The sequence below is a fragment of the Microtus pennsylvanicus genome, chromosome 19 (genome assembly GCF_037038515.1).
Source record: "Microtus pennsylvanicus isolate mMicPen1 chromosome 19, mMicPen1.hap1, whole genome shotgun sequence".
NCBI lineage: Eukaryota > Metazoa > Chordata > Mammalia > Rodentia > Cricetidae > Microtus > Microtus pennsylvanicus.
In genome coordinates this window covers 34,542,140-34,560,050 of record NC_134597.1, presented here as the reverse complement: position 1 = coordinate 34,560,050, position 17,911 = coordinate 34,542,140, and the positions used below count along the sequence as shown (strand labels likewise).

Below are 17,911 nucleotides of genomic sequence, written 5' to 3'. Positions count from 1 at the left end.
ATCCACTGAGGCAGGCTGATCTTCAGCGTCTGGCCTGAGCTCTCTCTCTCTTTTCCATCTTCCTCACAGAGAGGCAGCTTTGCTTCTGCCTCTCTCCCCACTTCTCCCCCTTCTCTGTCTCCCTTTCCTCCTCCTCCTCTCTCTCTCACTCTCCCCTTCTCCCTTTTTCCTTCCCGTCCATAACCTCCTGAATAAATATTCAACCTCACTCTGCATAGCATGCTTATCCATGTCTGTCTCTTGCCCGCCTGCCATGTGTCTCCCTGCCTGGGACCAGCCACTGCTCGGGAGACTGACAGCCATCTCTGCCTGGGACAAGCTGCTCTCAGGGCCCACTGCCTGCAACCACACGGCCCACTATTACCGTTTGGGGACCTACAGCATTTCTGCTGCCTACTGCCACCGGGGATCCTGCAGCATTTTTAATTTTTTAATTACAACATGGACTGGAATTGTTATGTAATTAAGAGACCCAAGATTTCATTCTGCTCTATTATTAAAATATTCCCTTTGTGCTTTATGTTTTTTCTGTAATGCCAAGGCACTTAAAAGTGCAGAAACTTGGCTAATCCTGGAGGGGAGAATAACTGAGTTGTGATTTCTTTGAAAAGCAATTCATGCTTGTGGTATACAAGAGTGAAGCACGAAGCGTCCCACAAGCAAATTCACATCTGTTTCTTATTCTCTTTTTTTTTCTTTCCCCCACTTCTAGCTCCTCTGTATGAGTTGCTGAAATCAAAGCTGCCCCAGGTTTGTCCACCTAGAAGTCTTTCTCCTCCATATGTTCTTCCTAGTATTAGTAACACAGGTCCCTGCAGGAGACTGAAGTCATAGCTCTTCCCCCACCCCAAGACCTTCCTCTTGGACAGTACCAGAAAATCAAAAAGATAAGCTTAAATTCTGCTTCTCCCATTCCACACAGGGATACAATGGGAAAGGGCATAAAACTGCAGTAGGGGAGAGTGTAATTGAGAAGAATAATATTTCCTGAGGATATTAGTATGGTAGACTTGGAGGAATGGGGAAAAAGTAGCTGAGAACCTCATTGACTCTACAGGTTCTCACTGGGCATGAACCTGCCATATAGTTGGTATAGAAGACTGCATGACTCTAATGTCATATTGGGTCTCTGACATAAGGTGAGACAATTCCACTCTGTGTCCTCCCTGGATACTTCTGACTCCAGTTATGTAAGCCACACCACGCTGTACACAGCAGATAATCAGATCAGAAGAAGCCTAGCCTTTCCTTCCTCCATGGCACCGTGCCTGGCACAATAGAGATACATATAAGTCCAGAGCTCTTCAGTGTCCATCTGCAGGAAATATGTTTCGGGCCCTGGGAGCCATGGCCTGTGTTCTCCTCTTCAGGCTGTTCTTACTCTTGGTCCTGGCAGCCTTTTCCCAGGGCAAGCGCCTGGGCCCTACATCTCCCCTCCGTTATTCCAGGTTCCTAGACCCTTCCCATGCTGTTTTTCTGCGCTGGGACTTTGATTATGAGGCTGAGTTCATCACATTTGAGCTCCAAGTCCGAACAACTGGCTGGGTTGGCCTGGGCATCACAGATCGCTACACTTTTGTGGGAAGTGATCTGGTAGTTGGAGGAGTCCTTCCTGATGGCAATGTCTACTTTTCGGTAAGTCTAGGGATGAATAACTCCTGATGATAAATTAGTTCCTGTGTTGGGTTGAGGATGCTGCATGTCCGTAGTCTCCAGCTTCCACCCCAAAGATGAGCTCCTTCTCTGGCTTGAGGAAGGCTGTGTCTAGAAAAGAATTTCGTTCTCCAACACCTTCAAGCACACTGAATTCTGGTTGAATGTTTATCTCCCCTTACAAAGATGATCTGGCATTGTAATTTACATCATTTAGGCCAGTTACCTGTTAAGACTTTTAAGAAAGAAGAAGTCTTATACTGTAAGAGTCTAATAGCACTTACCTGTTAGGTGCAGAGTAAACACAGGTCACTGGAGAAAATTCAAAGCTATTAGAGACAGTTTCTGTATCCAGTAAACTTTAGGCCCACTCTGGTGGACCTCAGTATGAAATTGTCTAACAATAGCAATGACAGTATGTGAAGCAATATCAGCATTGTCATGCTTCCAAATTCTCTTCATTTTAAATCCCATAGCATCGCTGAGGGCTGAAGTGGAATTCTATAACCCAGCAGTTCTCAGTCTTGCTAAAGCTGCAACCCTTTAATACAGTTCATCATCTTGTAGTGATCCCACCAACCATATAATTATTTTTATTGCTACTTCATAGCTATAATTTTGCTACTATTGTAAATGTTAATGTAATATCTGATACACAGGATATCTGGTATGTGACCTCTGTGAAAGGGTCATTCAGTGCCCACAGGTTAAGAACTGCTGCCATAATATGCCTTTCACAAATGAAGTAATAGCTCACTTGTCTGCCAAAACTCACATATTCTAAGCTCACATCCACCTTTCTGAACTATACTTACACAGGGCAGTGCTATCACAGTATGAGAAAATGTATAATGACTGTCTCATGAGAAAGGATGAATGGTACGGATCATTCAGAGAACAAGTTAGTCTCTGAGGTGTCAATGAAGGATTGTTCGAATTTATGAAGCTCAGACTTGAAGAGACAATAGTAAAGCCATGTGGTGAAACTCCAGCAGACATTTCTCTGTCCCCTCTGAAAGCACACCCATTTGAACAGTGGAGATAGCTGGCTTTTGCCATTTTAGCATACACCTGTTGTCCCAAAGCCTAACTGTTTAGGATCTTGGTTCTTACTTCTTAATGACCACTGGACCCTAGGACCAGCACCTTTTGGATGAAGACACTCTGGAACAGGATGGGAGTCAGGATGCTGAACTACTAAAGCTCACAGAAGATTCTGTCTCTACCACTATGCGCTTTTCCAGGCCCTTCCGATCCTGTGACCCACACGACCTTGACATTACGGTAATATGTGGAAAAGAAAAACATATATAGTACCAACCATTTTCTCCAAAGAAGATATAGTCACCTCAATTCATGCAGTCAGTCACAAATTCAAGAGACTATTATCCTTTAGACTTCCTGGGTACTGTCCAATTGTATCAACTCTTGAAAAACCCAATCATTAATTGGCATGGTCCTACCCAATGACTAAGTGCCCATTCTCATCTCCCTGTCTTAAAGGACTCTCACCAATTCCATTGAACATCAGAGTTTTGATTTTAAATTTAGTTCAACCCTCTTATTCTGCAGGTGTAAAATTGCCAAACAAGAAAAATAGGAAGGGGTCAAGCATGACAAATGAGTTAACCTCAGTCAGAGGTAGAGCTAAAGCCAAACTAATCTTGTCTCAAGTTATTCCCATTCCACTGTGTAGATAAGCGGCACATATAGTGCCCTGGATAAAGGTTATATGCAAGGTACTTTTGAGTACCAAGCGCTCAATGCTCATGGTACCCATAGAGTGACACCATGAGGGTCCTGGCTGCCTATGGCCTAGATGACATACCGAAGATGAATCGGGAGCGTACATTTGTCAAGTCAATCTTCTTGCTACAAATGCTACAATACGATGATCAAGATGCCCCTGAAGACACCATCATCCATGACTTGACTATCAGTAATGTAAGACCTCAGCACTACACTGCCTATCTGCCTCCACCTGTTTCCCTCTCCCTGCTCATTCCAGGTCCATCATCTTGAACCCAGTACCCACACATTTCTGAGAGTAACTTACCCTGAGTCCTCCTTGGCTCTGTGAGGAAGACCCATCTAGCCCTAAAATGAACCCTGCTCCCTCGCCTGTCCACTCTCCTGCTTTGGGGGAGCCTCACTTACATTCCACTGGACATTTGTGCACCTTTACCCAGTTCCTCATTCCAGAGGATGACACCACATACGCCTGCTCCTTTCTCCCGCTTCCCATCGTCAGCAAGAAGCATCACATCTACAAGGTACGTGAGGCAAACAGTGAAGTCTGCCAAGGCAGCAAGGGGCCTGGAACAAAGTGATGGGCCTCTTATAGTTTGGAGATTCAAAATGTTGCCATAAGGAAGTAACAGAGAAGGAGATGTGGAGCAGAGCCAGGTGGAGTTTGGTGGGGTGGGAAGCTCTGGGGCCGGGACTAGAACTGCCAGCACTATTTTATTCATGCAGCAGATACTCTGACGAAGGATAGTAGATAGTAAGTTTTTGAAAAGAACAATTTCAAGTCCCATCATGACTCAGAACTGTTAGTGTTTAGGAATGGAATGGTCAGAGCAAGGAAGGGATGTGACCATGCACAGTCAGAAAGTAGGAAAATTCAAGCCAGAGTGAAGTCAGTCATCTAACTTGCATTTGAATATTTTTAACTTAAGTCAAGTCCAAAAATATAATTTTCTAAGTTCCAAGGTATAGGGGGTCATTTTCAAAGGAAAAATTCAAAGGATGTGGCTACATATATGCAAATTATGAATTGATTGAGGTCACTAAAGAAAGTCAGAACCTTTGGAACGCCACTGGTGACTTAGCACTGTGAGCTCCCAAGAAATGGATTCAAAGAGACAGGGGTTAAGAGAAGAGTCTAATACAGTTTTGGAGAGAGAAACAGATAAGAAGGAGAAACTCAGAGAAGCGGAGAATGGCATAGCTTTTGGCAGGGGTGGGGTGGGGAGGAGAAATACAGAGAATAAGAATTTGACAGAAAATCTTGACTATCACCCACCCTCCCTTCTCTGTTCAGTTTGAGCCCTTGCTGGTGGAGCGCAATGAGACGATGGTTCATCACATCCTCGTGTATGCATGCGGCAATGCTAGTGTGCTCCCCACGGGCATCGGTGAATGCTATGGCTCGGACCCTGCCTTCTCCCTCTGTTCCCATGTCATCGCAGGCTGGGCTGTCGGGGGCCTTGTGAGTCCAGAAACAGGGGCATTTTGTGACAAAGGGGTGCATGCTATTAGGCAACGGGCTAATGGAAGACCTGGGGGCATAGAAATTCTGAAAGAAAGCTTAGAAAACCAGAGAAGAGCCAGAGGTTGGATCCAAGCCTCTTGTCTCTGGCCTTTCTCATATCACTGCCATGTTTTCTTATCTCCACAGAGTTATCAGTTTCCAGATGATGTTGGTATCTCTATTGGAACCCCCTTGGACCCTCAGTGGATTCGACTGGAGGTTCACTACAGCAATTTTCAGAACCTTCCTGGTGAGTATCTAAAGGACTTCTGGGAGGGAAGATGGTGGAGTCAACCGAGTCTTCTGGATATGGGGGACATGCGGCATACATGCGGGATCCTCTTAGTCACAGCCCATTCCAGCTTTCCTGAACATTGTGACCCACCCCCGCCTTCTGAGGAGACTATTTCTTTCTACTCTAGGCATACGTGATACCTCAGGGATTCGACTGTACTACACCTCACACCTTCGCAAATATGACATGGGAGTCCTGGAGCTGGGCATCTCCGTTTTCCCAATTCACTTTATCCCCCCGGGAGCTGAGGCTTTCTTGTCCTATGGGCTATGCAAAACAGAGAAGTTTGAGGAGGTAAATCTGAGAGACAGGCATTCCTTGAGGTTTCTTGTTCTCCATCAGAGCTTTGGTCTAATTCCTAAACTCACAAGCCTGAGCCACCAATTTAAAGAATGTTTGGAGCCCAGTGCTCAGAAAAACAACAAACCCAAATTATACAAGAGAGGAATGAGTCAGGCCATTCGGGGCAGTAAGGACAGGATGGTTCGAGGAAAATAGCAGAGTGAGTGGGAAAACCTGGAAAGTGGGTGGACAGAACACAGTGGTCAGAAGGCAGGGAAAAGGTCTAGAAATGCTGTCTTCTGGGCGTGGCCAAACCAATGCAGCCATGACTTCAGAGCAGCAGTGGCTGCCTGCAGTGAGCAAACTCAAGACTGGTTCCATCAGCTGTCAGATGTATGGGGTCCTACCTTCTCCTGCTAAGCTACTGATTTCTGATGGGTTATAAGAGAAAGTCAATCATTGCGTTTTCACTGCAGATCCCAGCAGGATCCAACAGATAGTTCCAAACCCAGGGTCTCACAGTGATCCTGGATAAACTCAATGAGTACTCCAAAAGGAAAAAAAAATTAATGTGAATCTAAGGAGGGGACTTGTAGGGAAGAAGGTGGGTAATAAGGTTAGCAAAAAGATTTAGAGTGGGGAAGACAGTTATCAGAATACACTTCACATGTGAAACTGTCTAAGAATAAACTCAATAAAATTTAAAGGCGAAAAATTAAGATAGCAACTCTTAATCGGAACAAGAAGAAGATGCTATCAAGAGTCAAGGGAAAAAAATAAAGTTAGAGGTCAGAGCTCTTGACCAATCAGGTGTACCTTCTCCTTGTTACAGATGAATGGGGCCCCAGTATCTGACATATACGTATATAGCTACCTGATCCACACCCACTTAGCTGGCCGCTCCCTGCAAGCTGTACAATACAGGTAACAGAAAAGCTAAAATGTTTTTCTTCTGTGTATGGGAGTAGTTTCAGATTCTGCATAGTATTCTATCTGGTTGAGAATGAGGAGCTAGAATAGAGATGAGGCTGAGGAAGAGGGATCTTTTATGTTTATTTCAAGAGCTATTTGCATTCACTGAACAAACCCACATGTTGCAACTTTATTGGTCAGACAGTCCCTGCTTCATCTTCTCATCACTGTCTTTCTGCTCCTCTCTCCTTCTAGAAATGGAACCCAACTCCAAATAATATGCAAAGATTATTCATATGACTTCAATCTGCAAGAGACTCGAGACTTACCTCAGCCTGCAGTGATTAAGCCGGTGTGAACCTAAGAGGGGGCAATGGCTGCAGTGAGGGAGAGAGCAGGATCATAGCTCACTGTTAAGCCAGAAAACAGTAGGATTGTCTGAGTCCCTCTTTGGCTTACTCTCAACTCCCGTATTTCCCTGTGAATAGGGGGATGAGCTGCTGATCGAATGTAACTACCAGACCCTGGATCGTGACTCCATGACTTTTGTAAGTGTCTTTCTCCACAGCAGTGTCATTGACTGTGGTCCTATGAGAGAGCTGCATCCTGGCTTTAACTATCTGATAACTCTGATTGTTACAGCTTATACCTTCCTCTCTTCTGTGAGATTTTTCGTGTTCTTACATTTCCATGCATCCAAGATTGAGATTCCCTACACTCTTCTGTCAGTGACCCACTAAGACCATGAAAGGATCTGTTAAGGCATCTCTGTCTCATGTCAGCCAGGAAGGTGCCAACACCATTAATGAACTTGGCCATTACTGCCCTGGGTTTAATGTCAGCAAAACCATTTAGCAGTTTTATGATCTAGACAAAGCATCAAAATCATGTTTACATTCTAAATTCATAAAGAAAGAATAATAATACTAGCTCATAAAATTGTTGTGATATCCTGGGTAGTGGTGGTGCATCCTTTTAATCCCAGCACTTGGAAGGTAGAGGCAGGTGGATCTCTGTGAGTTCAAGGCCAGCCTGGTCTACAGAGCGAGTTCCAGGATAGGAAAACCAAGGCTACATAGGAAAACCCACACTTGAAAAAAAAGATCAAAAATATTATTGTGATAACTGCTTAACACATACAGAAGAATGAGATCATCGTGTCTCTTTTAGTAGGTAGATGCTTACTTAGAGCTAACTATTGTTACTGTGATTGCGAGGAAACCCAACAATTTTATATAGGGATGAATTCAATGCTTCAGAAATGATTGCATGTTTTTAAGGAAGAAAACACAGCCATAAATATAATTGTAAAACAAGACAGAAAACATCAGAATGGAAAAATGGGGATGAGAGTTTAGAAATATTTCAGGGAACATAAAGCGATATAAGGAACTTGTGATATCAATAAGTGGGTCCTGCTCTAGGTACATAACGATGCGGAGTTCTAGAGAAGGATAGAAATGAGAAAGTCATCCATCAAAAAGGAATGCAGGACGTGCGCATGAAGAACGATGAGCTTGCGTGGATGTTAAGGAATGAGAGCAGACACATGAAGTAACTGAATGAGGTTGAGGGATTTGAAGCTGCCAAGAGTTCTTAAAGCATCTTCTCGAAGATGATGCTTCCTGCCTACAAGTCTCAGGCAGCAGAGTTGAACTGTCAAATTATATTGGCATGTCAATAATAGAAGGGAGTAATAGGTTGGGATTTGTTATATGCAATCAACTAATTTGTCATCAAATAGATTATCTTCAAAAGACAATAAGAGGCCACTGGAGTTCATTGAGTAGAGTCATGAGAGGGTACAAAATACATATTATATTATATTATATTATATTATATTATATTATATTATATTATAAGCAAATGATATGACGCTGGACAGAAAGAGATTGCAATACAGGCAGGTGGGTGACTGACACTAAGTACAAAGCAGGCAGTGTACCCCAAACCGAGGTGAGTGGGGTAGTTAGCAGTGTACCCCAAACCGGGGTGAGTGGGGTAGTTAGCAGTGTACCCCAAACCGGGGTGAGTGGGGTAGTTAGCAGCAGAAATGTAGAGAATAAGGAAGATACGTGGAATAACTTTTTGAGAAGTAATATCAGTATTTGTTCAATAACTGGAAAGAAAACAAAGCATAGGAAGAGATATGGCAGGGCATACTGAGCTGAACTCTTATGTTTGGGAAGAGGAAAAGCTCTCTGGAATAGTGACAACCTTTACAATGTATTGCATGCCTATTCCCTCTCTACATGCTTTTATATACTTGTTTCTCCATCTCTCGCCTTTCCCAGGGAGGTCCCAGCACCATTAATGAGATGTGCCTTGTCTTCTTCTTCTACTATCCCAGAATTAACATCTCCAGTTGCCTGGGATACCCTGACATTATCTATGTGACCAATGAGCTGGGAGAAGAAGCCTCAGAGTGAGTCATTCTGGAATCTGAAACCCACAAGTGTGGGAAGGGATATTGAAAGGACCTGGGGAAGGAGCAAAAGAAGTGTCGTTCATTCCCCCCAGGTTGGTGAGCTAGGAGCCTTCAGGGGATGGCTAATCATCCCCCTGCAATCCTCACTCTTGCTTCTTCCAGTGTTTGCTCAAAAAGCTCTGACTACAGGAGTTTTGTGCAAGAGTTTCTGTATCATAAAGGCACAGTAAAGAGGAGCAGCTGACCCTGGAAAGTCAGATATCATATGCACAAATTTCTCTATCCTGCTGCACTTGAGCACTAGTTTACAGTCATGTTCAAACTTTTAAGTAAGTACCCACCCTTATAAAACTCTAATAAGAAGCAGAAAAAAATCCTTAATAGACACACTACAACTTCAGGGCAATTGCAAGTTCTCTGAAGGTAATTCATCAACCTTCCAGACCCTATGGCACCCACATGAAGATCCACATCCTTAAAGAACAACCTCTTTTGCGATGTCCTTAGTTCTCTCTGATATGTTGCTCTTGCCAAACTCACTAAGAATGTCAGCTTAGCTATACAATGTTCCATGTAGTTTTTGCCAGCGTGTTTTCAACCTATTTTGTCAGAGAGGCATTTCGCCAATGATTACTCCCAAGTCCCCGTCCTAATAACTCTTCCATCCATAGGAATCCCATGGAGAACCTGATGGTCCTGAATAATGTTGAATGGACACCAGAGAACATTAAGAAAGCAGAGAAAGCTTGCAAGGAGTCCCAGCAGACAGTGCTGATCAAGACTATTGATGTGCGTGTCACAGGAGACACTGCCCTGCATGGTTGGGGTGGGATTGGGCAAGACAAAGAATGGTGGAAGCAAATGGCAATAATAGGAATTGGGGAAGGGACTCAGAAGAAGCAGAAAGGCAAGCTGTTGCTGTCCTGCATTGTAGGAGTGGTTGGAGCCTCTCAGTTAGCTTGTAGGACAGGAATGATAAAGTTTCAAGGAAAGGAAAAAAAGAAGGAATTTTTCTGAACTTACTCATTTGTCCCATCTCCTTCAGGAAGAAGAAGAAAATACAACAGGTTGGATTCCTGATATTATCCCAACTCCTCGAGGGCCGTGCTTAGAGTCCTCTGGAGGCAAAGTGGAACCTCAGGACAAGACCCCTGCAGGCTTCAGGGCTGCACCAATGGCCCTCTCTGGCTCCAATACTGCCACCCTGAGGCACCTGCCCCTGGTTGTTATCTTGTTCCTGCAGGGTACACTGTCGTGGCTCCTTGCCATGTTGCAGACTGGAGTGTAATTCTGTCTCCTCATGCCACCTACTCCCCTATCACGAACCACAGAAACAATCCCCCGATATGACCCCTCTAAAAGCCATTTGTCTGTGCCATTTTTGATAAACGAAACTATGACATTGCAGACTCTCGAATTTTATCCACAATTCACTTTTCAGGTTATTCTTAAAGCACAACCATTGATACAATCACACGTTGTCTGAGAAATTCTGCCTCCAAGTTTGATGTTAGATGATGGGTCCACTCTCTAAGAGTTTTAGTGCCCTGCTCCCTCTCAAATTGATGCTATGAGCGGGATGGGACTTGAGTGCAGAGGTAAAGCATTGTAAACCCCTTGGCACAAGCATGGCCCTTGAGAAAGCTATTACTTCTCTTTTCTAATGATATTTTGTGTCCAGTTCCTTCAGAGGCAATGTGACTATGCTAGAAGTATACTAGAGAAGAAAGGGCAATTTTTCATAATGGAAGGGGCTCTGTGTACACAGGAATAAATTTTGAATTATTACATTAAATAAAATTCAACTTGCTTCCTTTGACAGTCTCTTTTGTTTGAATCTTTGGTCCATGAGAAACAATTTGGAAGCCTCTTGAATTGCCAGGTTAAAGCATCAGGAGGTTGTGGTTGCCCCAAATACAACTTCCTTATTGTTTATTTTTCCACATGTTACATTATCACACATAAGTCATTCAGTGTGAAGATCCTATTTGGGAAGGCAGGTTGAAATGAGCTCTGAGCATAAGTAAAAAGCAAAGTAGAGAAGAATAAGTCATTATCCCCATAGCATAACACTTGTTGAAGATCTTTATGGAGAAAGAATAGACTAAGTATAAACCTTTTGTTGAGTTTCAGTGGTTACTAAAGGTCCAAGGTGCTCACTTAAGATTTTCTGAAAACCATGTCTATTAATTCTTAGTTAGATTCACTTTGCCAATCTATGAGTTGCCTTGTTTATTATGTCCTCAAGAAGTCACCCCTACTCTGAATGTCTCAAGGTGTTTGGCAGGATTTTAATCCCCTGGTGATCAAGAATATGATTTCAATAAACACCATCTCGAGCTCCAAGGGATATGATCTAAGATTGTAGCTCTAATTCCTGATAGAGTGGTCCCTCTTCTCACACTGGTGAAAAGTACTAAGGACATGAGATATAACAAGTTTGTCATTACAAATGCCATTACTGAAATATGACAATATTCAAAGATTTTGCCCTCAAAATCTACAAAATACTCAGCTCCTGAACTGACTAGAACCACTTCCCATCCTCATGATATGTAAGCAGAATATCTTGCCACCTTAATCAAAGAGAGTTTTCCAAGTTCATATCTCTTTAGGGCATCTTCTTAGACTACTTATACTACTGCCCAACAATTCAGTAGGCAGACTTTCGAGGAAATACTGAATCATATGCTGATGTCCTGGAAGACATAGTATAAGGAACCTTAGATGGGGTGGAAATTTTAATCCATGTGGCTCTTAAAATCTATTTTCCTCTGATGTATTTTATCTCAGCACACTAAAAGATCTTGGATTTTAGATTCAAGGGGACACTGAGGCAGATTGTCCTTTTGTGAGAGAGAATATTAGAAGAGTTATTAATATCATAGAGTATAGCATGGGGGGTTGAGGTCAGACCCTTCTTATAGGTTTTAGAGGGGGGCTTTATGCTTCACAGTTGATGAATGGCCCATTCACTGCTTGTAGTCAGGACATCTCTGATTCTAAGAGGAGAGTGGTGGGAGGGTGATCCTGCATTCCCAGCAGGGGAGAAAGACATCTTGCTAACTTGTGATTTAGAGTGTGTGAGGTCATTTAGTTAAGGTGTACTAGTTATTGGGGTGGAGGATGAACTATTAATATCCCTCTGATGTTTTCATCTGGTAGCCTGGGCCTGGAAACTTGTTTGCAGAAGTGAGAGTTAGAATATCAGTTATAATCTCAGACCTGGCCAGCACATCTACCTAAGTAAAGAGCTTGAATTTCATTGGGAGATCTTATCTGAAAATGAGATGGAAAGCAACTAAGAAAGATACTCTATATTTACCTCTGGCATCCACATGCATGAGGTTACATGTGTACGTGTTCCCACATGCACATGTGCACGAATACAAAAACATGTACATATGCATACCCATAAGAAACAAACAAAGCAAACTTTCAGGCCCACAATACACACCTAAGTTTGTATTGCCAAAAATGTAGCACATTGAACTCCTATTAGTGAAGATAAAAGTAACGGAATCTATGACATTCTAGAGAGATAAGTTCTGTTTGGGTTGGAAGGATCAGTCAAGAGCCATATAATCCTGAATATATGATCTCATCTTTGTTCAAATGGTTGTAACTTGTGTGTCAATTCCAAGACACAAGTATAACTGATGAATCTATCTTCTTCATACAGAGTGCCGTTGAGCATTCTAAAGCATAGAACCTCTGTCATGGCAGGTCAGAAAGCCAGGAAAATGTTTGTAGAAGGGGAAGAGATGTTCAAGCAGAGTAAATCAAATATTCTGGGGCTATCATTGGTAGAACTAACAAATACATGAGGATAGAAACAAGATACACTGTAAACCTAATGAAGTGAATTTCAAATTCTTTGGTCTCAGGATCTCTTTACAGTCAAAACCAGTGAAGATATTGAATTGCTTATGTGAGTTATTCCTGTTAATATTTATTGCATACAAAATTTAAATTGAGTCATTTACAAAGTATTTTATAAATATTTATTTTTCTTAATTAAAAATAACAACATATCAACTATATCAACATAAATAATACCTTTGTGAAAATAGGCATATTTTCAAAGGCAAAAACAAAGAGTAAGAACATGATATTTTTTTTTACATTTTGTAAGTCTTTTTAATGTCTTAACAGCAAAAGCACCCTCTTCACAGCTGTTTCTGTTTCTTTCTGTTGCAATGCCACATTGGAGTCTCTGAAAAATGGCACTATGTACCAGTAAGATAACAAGAGTGAAAGACACAAATAACAACTGGTATTATAAAAACAGACTTGATGCTATTGACTTTACAGAGAGTCCTGGGTACCCACAGATTTCATAACTACAGATTTCGAGAATACTTCTCAAGCCTTCAATAGTGCCCAATTAATTAGCTTAATTTGGCAGTATCCGTGAATCTGTTGTCAAGGATAGTGATCTACCAAAGCAGTAGGCCGAAGATGAGTGGTAAATTTATATATGAACTATCAAGATCATTCAGGAATTTCTAATACACCAAAGGATAGACAAAAATAAAATAGCAAAATAAAGAAATAGGTGACCATGATTCTAAACTCCAATCCAGGATAGAGTGTCTCCTGGGGCTATGCCTACAGTCTTACCTCTGTCTGGGTAAGTTCTAATTTGTAGACATATCAGAGTTACTCATTAGTAGGAGCAGTAGTGGCCTAAAGCTATCTCATAAGAGTAAATTCAAAATTTTAGAGCAGGTTGGCATCTATAAACAGATGTACAGGTTGAGTATTCCTACTTGAAAAAAATAACACATTTTGAGTCTGCCACACTGCCTTTCTTCCCAGCACTCTGTTCTCTCTACTCCACCCACTTAAGGGCTGCCATATCAAAGGCCAAAGCAGTTTCTTTATTCAACATAGACAGAAGAATCTCCTACATCAGTAAGCAGTTGGCTGTGAGGTAACTTGAGTATCACCAGGACTCTCCGATGTTGAATTAGGCCTTGTAACCCAAGAAAACAATAGGAGTGGTACTATATCAAAAAAACCTATAGAAATAGTAGTCACAGAATGTGCTGTGTTATGGAATGAGGTACTACCATTGCAAGTGGAGGTCATAGACATATGTGTCATTTAACCAATAAGGTCATAGGTATAATAGCTAACTTAAGAAAAAATTGGGGTATACATTCAGACATCATGATCACCATGTGTACCTTCTTGGGTAAAAGTCATGTTTGGAATGAAAACATCCTTAGATGTCTACAATTATTGTAGTTCTTGGAGTATCTATGTCTGCTATAATTAGACAAAAACTGTTCATGGCATACAAGTTATCCTAAGTCTATTCACAAACTTTTGTACCTTTGTTTCAAAGAGTTTTTTGAGGTAATGATTCTGTACTGGGTGGTGTTCTAGCACTACCAATGGCTCTCAACCTGTGAGTCTTGACCTCCACAGGGGTCACATATCAAATAATTTACATTATGATCAATAACAGCAGAAAAATTACATTGTGAAAAAGCAACAAAATAATTTTACGGTCGAGGGTTACCACAATATGAGGAACTGTATTAAACAGTCACAGAATTAGGAAAGTTGAGAACCACTGGACTAGACCCATTGAATGAGATCATGGCACTACCATAGAGTGTGCGGCATCCCCAGTACTTCTTTCAGTAGCTGTCATTGTGGCAGGAATCGCAGCAGTAGTGCTAACAATAGCAGGACTCTGAGGGAACTCTGTAGTTATTGGAGGAAGTGTGGTACTAGCTGCATTGTCAACAGAACTTGCTTCCGTAGCTGTGATTGTGAAGTGAATCCCATCACTAGTGACAGCAGTATGAAGACTGGTAGGGAAAGGTGAAGTCGTGTTGGGAAATGTCCCAGCTGGACCGTCAGCAGAACTTGTTTCAGCAACTGTGGTTGTGAAAGTAATCACACCACTAGTGTTAACATTTGGAGGATTTGTAGGAAAGGTGTAGCTATGTTATGATGGTGGTTTTATTTGCATTATCCACAGAAGTTGTTTCAGGAGTTGTGATTGTGTAAGGAATGGCATCGCTACTGTTAGCTGTAGGAGGACTTGTAGGAAAAGCTGCAGTGGTGTCAGGAAATGTGGTGTCGCTTGTACTGTCGGCAGTAGCTATTCCAGGAGTTGTGGTTGTGGAAGGAATCCCATCACTAGTGTTAGCAGTAGCATTGGTAGGGAAAGGTGTAGTTGTGTTGGGAAATGTGGGGTGGGTTGTATTGTCAACAGTTGGTTCAGGAGTTGTGGTTATCAAAGGAATCACATCACTAGAGTTAGCAGTAGGACTCACAGTTATAGGTGTGGTTGTGATGGAAAATGTGGGGTGGGTTGTATTGTCAACAGTTGGATAAGGAGTTGGGGTTGTCATAGGAATCACATCACTAGTGTTAGCAGTAGGAGTCATGGGGAAAGGTGTAGTTGTGTTGGGAAATGTGGGGTTAGTTGTATTGTCAACAGTTGGTTCAAGAGTTGTAGTTGTCATAGTAATCACATCACTAGTATTAGCAGTAGGAGTCATGGGGAAAGGTGTAGTTGTGTTGGGAAATGTGGGGTCAGTTGTATTGTCAACAGTTGGTTCAAGAGTTGTAGTTATCAAAGGAATCACATCACTAGAGTTAGCAGTAGGACTCATAGGGAAAGGTGTAGTTATGTTGGGAAATGTGGGGTGGGTTGTATTGTCAACAGTTGGTTCAGGAGTTGGGGTTGTCATAGGAATCCCATCACTAGAGTTAGCAGTAGGACTCACAGTTATAGGTGTAGTTGTGTTGGGAAATGTGGGGTTAGTTGTATTGTCAACAGTTGGTTCAAGAGTTGTAGTTGTCATAGTAATCACATCACTAGTATTAGCAGTAGGAGTCATGGGGAAAGATGTAGTTGTGTTGGGAAATGTGGGGTTAGTTGTATTGTCAACAGTTGGTTCAAGAGTTGTAGTTGTCATAGTAATCACATCACTAGTATTAGCAGTAGGAGTCATGGGGAAAGATGTAGTTGTGTTGGGAAATGTGGGGTTAGTTGTATTGTCAACAGTTGGTTCAAGAGTTGTAGTTGTCATAGTAATCACATCACTAGTATTAGCAGTAGGAGTCGTGGGGAAAGGTGTAGTTGTGTTGGGAAATGTGGGGTCAGTTGTATTGTCAACAGTTGGTTCAAGAGTTGTAGTTATCAAAGGAATCACATCACTAGTGTTAGCAGTAGGAGTCATGGGGAAAGGTGTTGTTGTATCAGGAAATGTGGGGTCAGTTGTATTGTCAACAGTTGGATAAGGAGTTGTGGTTGTCATAGTAATCACATCACTAGTGTTAGCAGCAGGACTCACAGTTATAGGTGTGGTTGTATCGGGAAATGTGGGGTCAGTTGTACTGTCGGTAGTAGCTATTTCAGGAGTTGGGGTTGTCATAGGAATCACATCACTAGTGTTAGCAGCAGGACTCACAGTTATAGGTGTGGTTGTATCGGGAAATGTGGGGTCAGTTGTACTGTCGGTAGTAGCTATTTCAGGAGTTGGGGTTGTCATAGGAATCACATCACTAGTGTTAGGAGTGGGACTCACAGTTATAGGTGTAGTTGTATCGGGAAATGTGGGGTCAGTTGTACTGTCGGTAGTAGCTATTTCAGGAGTTGGGGTTGTCATAGGAATCACATCACTAGTGTTAGAAGCGGGACTCACAGTTATAGGTGTGGTTGTATCGGGAAATGTGGGGCCAGTTGTACTTTCGGTAGTAGCTATTTCAGGAGTTGGGGTTGTCATAGGAATCACATCACTAGAGTTAGCAGTAGAACTTGTAGGGAAAGGTGTAGTTATTTCAGGAAGTGTGGGTGTGGAAGTACTTTCTGTTTCAGGTGTAGTAGTGACAGCAATACTGGTTGAGGGTTCAGTGTGAGGGCTTGTGGGAAATACACTGGTTGTATCTGGTGGGGGAAGTGTAGGATCTCCATAAACCCAGATAATCTCTGTCATCTTTTCTAGGTTCATGTTCTTTTCTGTCAGTTGAATTGTTAGTTTCTGCCAAAAAAAGATCACATTAATATATTAGAACTTATTAAACATTGTATTAAAGTCACTGTGCAGCCTTTATCTTAGCCAAGAAAAAGGTACTCAGTCTTCACAAAGTAAAAATGGAACAAATCTCTCCAGGTTTTATTGGTCAGAGATCACTATGGTGAGGTGTTCTGGTGTAAGAAATGCTCTTCATCCCTTTCTTCACACTCTCTTATATCCAAGTCACGTTGATCTCAAATATTCACAGTTGTGCTTAAATTTAACATTTATTTTGCTTTGTAATTTTATCATTAACATTACCTTTCCTGACAGCAGATTCATTTTGTGACCTTATTACTGTCACCCCTAATAATGCCTGACAAAGAGTAGGCATTAAATATGTTATAGGGTTTTCCAAAAATGAAACTCTGTGATTATTTTCTGCACCTAGGTTAATTAGAAACAATACTTTCAGAGTAAATTTGAATCTAGTAATCCTAAGTATATATTATTGTATATAAGTATGTATCCAAGAAGACCACAGGGAGAAAAATCCACTTGGGTGCTCAGAATTCTCATTATCCAAAATCCCAGTACCGGTAGGGCACTATTTTCACCATTTAGAATCAGAAACTGTGGTTATCCATTTTCAATTCTTTAAACCATTCTGTTTGGGCTACTACATCCTTTATAATTAAGCCATGGTCTGAAGTACTATTCAGATTCTAAAGCTAGGATTACACACGTTGCTCTTCTATAAATACTCCATCTTACAGAATGTTGTTTCACTTAGGGCAAGGCTGACACTATAATAGTTTTAATAGTCGAGTATTTATGGTACTCTGTGCTTTTACACAAAAAAGCATAGCTTATACTATGAGTAAAGTAAAGTCACTAAATCATATAACAGTTAAGCACCAACTTAAAAGAAGAATTATTTTGCCCAGGGATGGGCACACTGCAGGAAGGAGAGAAGAACTTTCACAACTATTCCTTGTCTTTAGCCTCTGAGCAAAATGTTGCTATGTTTTGTTCGGTAGTCAAGAAAACCAATCTATTCAAAACAAATCAATTCATTAGTGATCAAAACAGAGAGAATATCA

The 17,911-nt window shown here is 41.7% G+C and overlaps 2 protein-coding genes across 2 annotated transcripts in view; one reads left to right on the top strand and one right to left on the bottom strand.

Moving 5' to 3' along the window:
• The first annotated feature begins 1,347 nt into the window (after positions 1-1,347).
• Positions 1,348-10,111, top strand: LOC142838414 (DBH-like monooxygenase protein 2). The gene is made up of 13 exons (XM_075953835.1): positions 1,348-1,635; positions 2,791-2,937; positions 3,436-3,597; positions 3,843-3,926; positions 4,697-4,864; positions 5,054-5,156; positions 5,329-5,495; positions 6,316-6,407; positions 6,651-6,747; positions 6,884-6,943; positions 8,690-8,820; positions 9,495-9,612; positions 9,869-10,111. The coding sequence occupies exons 1-13, from the start codon at positions 1,348-1,350 to the stop codon at positions 10,109-10,111; spliced, it is 1,860 nt and encodes a 619-aa protein (XP_075809950.1).
• Positions 10,112-12,826: 2,715 nt separating this feature from the next.
• Positions 12,827-17,911, bottom strand: part of Mgam2 (maltase-glucoamylase 2 (putative)) — an 84,555-nt gene continuing 79,470 nt past the window's right edge. The window contains exon 48 of the mRNA XM_075953942.1: positions 12,827-16,832. Coding sequence (XP_075810057.1) covers positions 14,784-16,832 — 2,049 coding nt within the window. The 3' untranslated portion in view covers positions 12,827-14,783. The remainder of the gene's footprint in view (positions 16,833-17,911) is intronic.